At 41.9% G+C, this 7,572-nt stretch overlaps 2 protein-coding genes across 2 annotated transcripts in view; one reads left to right on the forward strand and one right to left on the reverse strand.

The window, feature by feature from the left end:
* The window catches only part of hsh2d (hematopoietic SH2 domain containing), a 364,522-nt gene that overhangs the window by 103,804 nt on the left and 253,146 nt on the right, over window positions 1-7,572 (forward strand). The window lies entirely within an intron of this gene.
* tfap2d (transcription factor AP-2 delta (activating enhancer binding protein 2 delta)) overlaps window positions 2,341-7,572 on the reverse strand; it is a 23,098-nt gene continuing 17,866 nt past the window's right edge. The window contains exons 5-8 of the mRNA XM_010782864.1: window positions 5,255-5,373; window positions 4,980-5,121; window positions 4,049-4,162; window positions 2,341-2,682 (exon numbers count right to left, since the gene is read on the reverse strand). Coding sequence (XP_010781166.1) covers window positions 2,466-2,682; window positions 4,049-4,162; window positions 4,980-5,121; window positions 5,255-5,373 — 592 coding nt within the window. The 3' untranslated portion in view covers window positions 2,341-2,465. The remainder of the gene's footprint in view (window positions 2,683-4,048; window positions 4,163-4,979; window positions 5,122-5,254; window positions 5,374-7,572) is intronic.

The raw sequence follows: 7,572 nt of genomic DNA on the forward strand, positions 1-7,572 counted from the left end.
TTCTCAATAAAATTGGAACCAGTCCGCCCTCGAGCTAGACCTATTTTGTAATTTTGCCCCACTGCTGTGTTTGAGTTTGACACCCCTGATCTAAGTAGATCACGTTACTAACAATAATTGCATATCACTAGAAGGCGAAATGAGGATTATAAACAAAACAGGGCAATGCAGTTCATCATGATAAGGTGTCCAGTTACGCTTTTTAGTCCCTAAAGCTTCAGAACATAGTAGAAATCTGCCTTTTACAAAGAAAGCCGAGGTATATGTCACATTGCTTCTTTGTCCAAACAGGCCAAGAAATGTACCAATATTCTGTTTGCGTTGATGGAAACTTCAGGAGAAAAACAGCGAATGTGAGACACCACAAACAGAGAAGGAGATAATGATATGGTTTTTGACTTGATAAAGGACTTGTCAAAGGATAATGTCAGCACAAAAGGGACATTCTGGCACTTAAAAATGCCCGCCAGATGTGCTGCATATCACGGTATTGTAGAATGAACGTGGTTTTACGTTGCCATGTTTTTGCTTTGATCCTTATGCTTCCTTATATTGGAGAGAAACCACTCGCATGACAGAAATACTGCAGTGTCAGTATGTCTACACAAATTGTAATTGTGATCATCCTAGTGTGCTCTTAAAAAAAAAAACCTGCTATTTGTCACGATGCATTCCCACATCAACAATGGCTCAGCTTTGTCCTCAGATACCCATAACACCATTGAGTGCTATGTGTGTGTATCATTGGATAACACACATCTGTCAAGAAAGCAGACCAAACAATAACACATGACGGGAATGCATACTGGCGTTGTGCACCGTGCATCCTCTCTCTTGCCTTGCTATTACTCCTCCACCTGAGGCTCCATTGTGCATTGAGTCAGGGTGAACCACCGGCGGCAGCATCACTGTAAAGTGCATCACTGTCGATTATGTATGGGTTTGTGTTGTGCGGTGAACGTGACCTCTTTTTAATGAGGGAAAATATATAAGAGTGCAGCAGCTTCCCCTCTGATTTACTCATCATCAAATAAATACAGCAGAAAAGCGGAAGAAGTGCTCAAACTAAAAGGAAACAACATGCTCAGCTGTCTACAAAGGAGGCTTTGACTTTGTGTACGGTAAAGCCTTTTTCACACATAGAGAGAAACCAGTGACTTATAATTTGAACATCCTGTGAACTTGTATGGATCATTCTCACACTCACTGGCTCTTGTCACTTCTGTAATGTTAAAAGCATGCTGTGTGTCGTGTGTGTGGTGTGTGTGTGGTGTGTGTGTGTGTGTGTGTGTGTGTGTGTGTGTTGTGTGTGTTGTGGTTGTGTGTGTGTGTGTGTGTGTGTGTGTTGTGTGTGTTGTGTTTGTGTGGTGTGATGTCGTGTGTGTTGTGTGTGTGTGGTAGTACCATCATGAAACCAGAGTGAAATAGTAGAACACGTACAACTGTCTTTATTGACACCAGCATTTTAAGAAGGTAGGATTTAACATATATATAGTTGAAAGCTACAAGAAAAGTAATTTAAATATTTATATCATTTTTCAAATGTTCATACGAGCGAAGTCAGAGAGCTTGTGCGGCTAAACTTGCGATCTGGGGAGTGTGTAAAAGATAGACAATGCACAGGAAGAGGAAGGACGGCAACTCGCAGAGTCACCTGTTACAAAATGGCCTGGAGATGGCCCTTCTTTCTCGCTCTCACGTCTGTCCTTTCTCTCTCTCTCGACACGAAAACACCACACACACACACACACACACACACACACACACAACACACACACACACAACACACACACACCACACACACACAACACACACCACAACAACCACAGTGTAGCCCTAACCCAGGCAGTGGTTGTCAGTCTCTGATCCAAGAACAGTGTCTGCCTCTCTGTCGCCCACATGGTAAACAACTGGTTGATATGGACTGATGTACAGCTCTCACAGGTACAGGGTGTGTGTGTGTGTGTGGTTGGTTGTTGTGTGTGTGTGTGTGTGTAAGTGTGGTTTAATGTTGTGTTGGCAGTTCACGCACTCCCTGTCCTTGAAACGTGATGTCAGTCATGTCCAGTTTACTTCCTGTTTATAGAATTAAGAAATTAACAAATAAAAGCTTGGATTGAATCATAGCCGTCTCCATGCCTTGCTCCTCCTTGTCCGACACACAACACACACACACACACCACACACACACACACACACACACACACACACACACACACACACACACACACACACACACACACACACACACACACAGCAGGACTTCTTGTTTGGGACAGTTCAGGTTAGTGTTACATTTCAAAATAAGATAAATAAATTATAATAATAAAGATGGTTAGTCCCACAGAAGAAGACACACGAGTTAACAAATCCTTTCTGACAATGCACTCTCACACACTCTCTCTCTCTCACACACACACTCTCCTAAATGCAGCGCTCCAAGGCACGGGGACGGTGGGAGTGGGCTACTCAGTCTTTTCTGTTTTCCCGTCTTTGCTCTGGGGCTCCGCTGTTTTCCGGAGCTGCGTCTTCTCTGAGCTGTTGTTGATCTGCTGGTCGTTGGGTCCGCTCGTCTTCCCGCCCAAGCTTTTGTCCAGGTAGTTGAGCATCTCACTCAGAACCGTCTGGAAGGTGCTGAGAGCGGCACAGACCGCCGGCGTCCCGAACCCGTGAGTGATCAGACTGTGAGGGGGGGAGAGGGGGGAAACATGTCAGAACAATCACAGACTGTTGTTTCTTTCAGGGGCACAAAGACAGAAATATGGAGTACAGTTTGGGTTTGTTCCTGAGCAGACTTCTTCTCTCTTAAAGGTGACGTATCATGCAAAATGCACTTTTGTACGTCTTGTATACATGTATATGTGTCCCCGGTGTTCCAGGGAACTCACCAAGTGTCAGAAAGCACAACCCTCTCTATTTTCCTCCATACCCAAATCTCTTAAAAAGGGGCTGCAACAGATCTGATACAGACTGATCCAGATTTGAACACTTCTATGACGTCACAGAAGTGGCGCTACGGCTATTGGGCCATCTCCACCAATCAGGAGGAGACAGCCACGGACATTGCCGTTGGAAAGCGCTGGAGACGCTGTAGTACATATGCCAGGCCTGTAAATGGTGCTGTTCTCACAGAATCAGCCCATGCAAAGACAGTGTTAAATTGAGCGAAATGAGGAATGGCTAAAATGCATGACCTGTTTGGTTTTTTGAAAAATTAAAAGTATAAATATGCCTTATATAGGTATGGTCGTACACTATATTATTCAAATATAGCATGATAGGTCCACTTTAAACTTTCCTCTCCCTGCACTATGGAGCTTGTAATCCTCCTAAAAGAGTGTCTTTAATCAGGCTTACCCCTGTGAGAGCAGAGCTTTAATTGCCTGTGATGTTATAAATGTTTTCCACCATGTCTCTACACATTTTCTTTTATATTTTGAAACAGTTTTACCAAATGCTAGGCCGTAATAGACATCGATGAATCAATACGTGGCAATGTCACACATTTGTGGTCATTTGCTGCTTTTCTTTGTTTTCCACGATAGTAAACTGACATACACCCTTTCAAAAGAACACTCTGTAATTCCTTCCTTTCAGTTTCTATTTGCTCAATAAAACACTTTTTAATGGCACACATCTTAAACCTGACTTAAACTCAAAGCTTTCCAATACTGTAGAAGAACAATAGTGCATAAATGAGGTTAGTCGAAACATAAACATTGACCATAAAATATCGATTTTAAGAATCAATTTTCCAATATCATACTGGTCTCTCCGCCCTCAGGCATGTTTTTGCAAAGCTAAATGTCAGGACACCTCTCAACTGCTGTTCAGTCTGTGTCTAACTGTGTTTCTACAACCGAACTATAGACACTACATCTCCTTTTTATAGGTTTGTAATCTGCGACGGGTGACGTTGGAGATGTGACATTTGTGCTAGCAAGCGGCTCTTCTGTAATCTGTGCCAAATTACAAATGGCCGAGAAAACTGTCTCGATAGTTCCCAATCTTAAGTGACTTTTCATCGCTTTAGGAGCTTGTGTGTTACCTGAAGTGTGTGAGGTGTCTCTGGATGTCCAATTCAAGGATGGTTGTCGGTCTGGACGAGCCCAGAGGAGAGCGGTCCTGGCTCAATAAGTCCTGGAACTCCTTACAGATTTGCCTGATGGAGGGAAGGAGGGAGGGAGGGAGGGAAGGAGGGGTTACCATCTGTCCCCAACACAACAACTTGTTCCTGCTTCATTTTGGATCAACACAATATGTAATTCCCCCCTGTAAACACTACAGGCAGGAGCTAGAAAGGTTCAATGTTGATCCAAAAACAAAGAAAACATTTGATACACAACATGATACAAAACATTCTGCAAAAGTTTGATTTCTTGGTCTGTCTTTTTTTATTTTGTTCAGTCTATAAGTCCTTGATGGGAGGACTTTAGCTGGTACAGAGTGGGAGCTGTTTCCCTTCAGCACTTCCAGTCGCCACAGGCAACCGTTCTTGTTAGATTTCCTTAACAAACAAAAGCCTGATGGCAAGATGTTGCATTACATTGTCTTGAAATGCACAGTCTATTACATTTTTTTTCTTTTGTCTGCCTCTCTTAAGGTCAATATTGCTGTTGGTCGGAGCACTTTTTATCAAAGGTTTCCCTCAAGGTAGACGGTTAGTAGTAGGATGGCTATAAAGTGGCTGAAAATAAGGAGCAGAGTGAAAATGTAATTGTGAGAAAAATCCAATTTCAAAATGATACATTTTCTTGACCTTGTTGCACCACTGTGTGATTTTCAACAACAACTATAAACTTGTAGACAAACGGAAAGTTAAATCTTGAACTTTTGACTTTTGAAACCTATAAAAACATCGTCATCAGGAGAGTTCAGAATTAAACATACTTTTTTTTCTTGACAAAAAGTAACAAAAGCAAACTATTTCAGTGTCTTAGCTACGCCATTCATGTGTAGATGAATATGTGTGTTCTCACTTTGTAGCCAGGACCATCTTCTTGCGTGCGCTGGTTTCTTTCGGCTCGCTGTGCTGCCTTGCCAAATGTTCCCCCACCGCCTTGCTGGGAAACTCTGTCTCGCAGGTGTAGCCGAAGTCCCTCGCCAGGTGGAGCGCCTCACCTGAGCACAAAACCAGGAGAAGGACTGATTAAACAAGAGCTGAAATAATTAAATATGAAAACCTGGAATATATCTGAAGCTGTGAATAAGATATAGAAGTTATTGGAAAGTATTCTAGGCAGAAATCCCTTACCTTCCACCAGGGATGTGAGCAGTGTGACGTTGGCAGCTTTCCTCCGTCCGGCCGGCAGGTTGAGGCCCAAACGGTCTAATTTCTCACGAAGACACCGGCCTCCATTCTTAGACTTCGCTCTGTGGACAAAATGAAAACACATATTCAAAACCACACTATGACTTACACCGGGACTACAACATCAGCTTAAACCCTTTCAAACGGTGCAATAAGGACAATGCTTAGGCTATAGTGCAATACTCCAATCACTTAGTAGTATATAGTGCTGGACGTTTTTAGCATGACCTGGTTAATAATAATCTCCATTTTGTTTTAAATGATTGCAGCTGTCATAAAACCAATTTCCCCTTAGGATAAATAATCCTGTTCTCATCCTGATTTCATTACATCATAAGACACACAGGTACCATCAGCACTGATCAGCAGGTAATGAAACCACGAACAAACCGTCGGTCCCCATTATCCTACAGAACAATATGTGTTTAATTAAGTCTTAGAAGATTATAGATTTGCTTTGATTTGACAAAGCTATGAAATTAAAATCAAAGCGTGTGAAATTAAAACATGTCAACTCGTTATATATGAAATATGCTTTTTTTACACACGGATATGATGGCATGTCCCCTTGAGTTTCCTCCGTCACTGTTTGAGCATTTGAGTCTCTCTATACCCAATAATAGTCCCTGTCATTTCTTTATCTTTTTTAAGTGAGGTATTAAATCCAAATGTGGTTACTTTCTGTCCGATAACACGCCTCAAAGATCCTTCTGGGATGTTTTGATTGAAATGACTGAGGTTTTTCTATCAATCTGTGACCAATCAAGTGTCCAAAGAGAGAAACCTGCACAAACTCATGAACGTTGATTGTAATTTTCTGACAGACACTGTTGATTTATTCTCCTGTAGATCCAGATCAACCGCCACATGTTTGTTCAGGCCTCATCTTGTAGTAAAGCAGCCATACTCTCTCTCTCTCCTCTTCCCCCCTTCCCTTTCTCTCCGCCTCATCAATAATACAGCGCTGGCAACTCTTGCTTTCCTCTGTTTCCTCTGATCCTGGCATGCTTTGGCCTGGTCTCGCCTCCCTCTCTCCCCCCTCTCTCCCTGGGCATGGCGGCGCGTGCAGCCCGGCCCCTCGCTCGCCCACAATAAGTCTTTGTGTGCGCTGCAGTATATCCTCTGTTTCATCTTAGGGCTCCAAAGACTCAGCCAATGTCCCCCCCCCCCCGCCAGATTTACGCTTTAAAAAACGGTTTTCACTTTTAAAATCCCCCTTTCTGTCACATACTCTTCAGTGACATTTTGTTACAGGACATACAGGGGGACGAAATATCCATATGAACAGCCCTGTGATAAATCAACATTTACATAAATCTACATTTGTCATGAATGTGGCTTTTAATTTCAGATGTATTCTTTTAGTTTTGATGTTTATCGACCATTTCACTTGTACTTGTACACATTTGTACTCGTGCATAAACCTGCAGCCGCAAAATAACACACGTTTTTTTTGTGGGTTCAATATGTTTTTGAAAATACAATCAAATTGTGACCAGGGATCAGTGGATTTATTGGGAGCAACGGTATGCCTTAAAAACTTGTATGAAATGGTCTGCAATAGGGATCAACTAAGTACTTTCTCTTAAAATTACTAAAATAGCTTCAAGTTAAAATATCGGTCCTCTCTCTAATCAATGTAGTTCCTATACAACCCTGTGGCTGAACAAGATGGATGCGGTGTTCTTGAGGATGTGTGTCTCAAATATTTTTTGCCAAACCATTAATTTTGCCACCAGGGATCAGTGTAGTCCTAAAGAAAGACTTTAGGACTCAAAGTACATTTTGAAATACCCAAAGCTGTGAACAACTGAGTAAGGGTCTCTATAATCACAATGCAATGGTTCTATGGAGCTCCATGTTCACAATCAATGTACAATGTCACCTTATTTGGACTGTGTGTGTGTGTGTGTGTGTGTGTGTGTGTGTGTGTGTGTGTGTGTGTGTGTGTGTGTGTGTGTGTGTGTGTGTGTGTGTGTGTCTGCTATTTTGTATATATTGTTGTTGTGTTTTTATCTTAATGTGTGCATATGTATAAATGTGTCAGTTGATTATGTATATATGATATACATATTTTATACATGTTTGTATTTTTATATTCGGGATTGTGGGAAACGGAATTTCGATCTCTCTGTCTGTACACACAAACTGAAAGTTTGACAATGAATTTGACTTTGACGTGTGTGTGTGTGTGTGTGTGTGTGTGTGTGTGTGTGTGTGTGTGTGTGTGTGTGTGTGTGTGTATATTCAAATTTCTTTAT

Source organism: Notothenia coriiceps, unplaced genomic scaffold, assembly GCF_000735185.1.
Source record: "Notothenia coriiceps isolate Sejong01 unplaced genomic scaffold, NC01 NC01_scaffold00024668, whole genome shotgun sequence".
Lineage (NCBI taxonomy): Eukaryota > Metazoa > Chordata > Actinopteri > Perciformes > Nototheniidae > Notothenia > Notothenia coriiceps.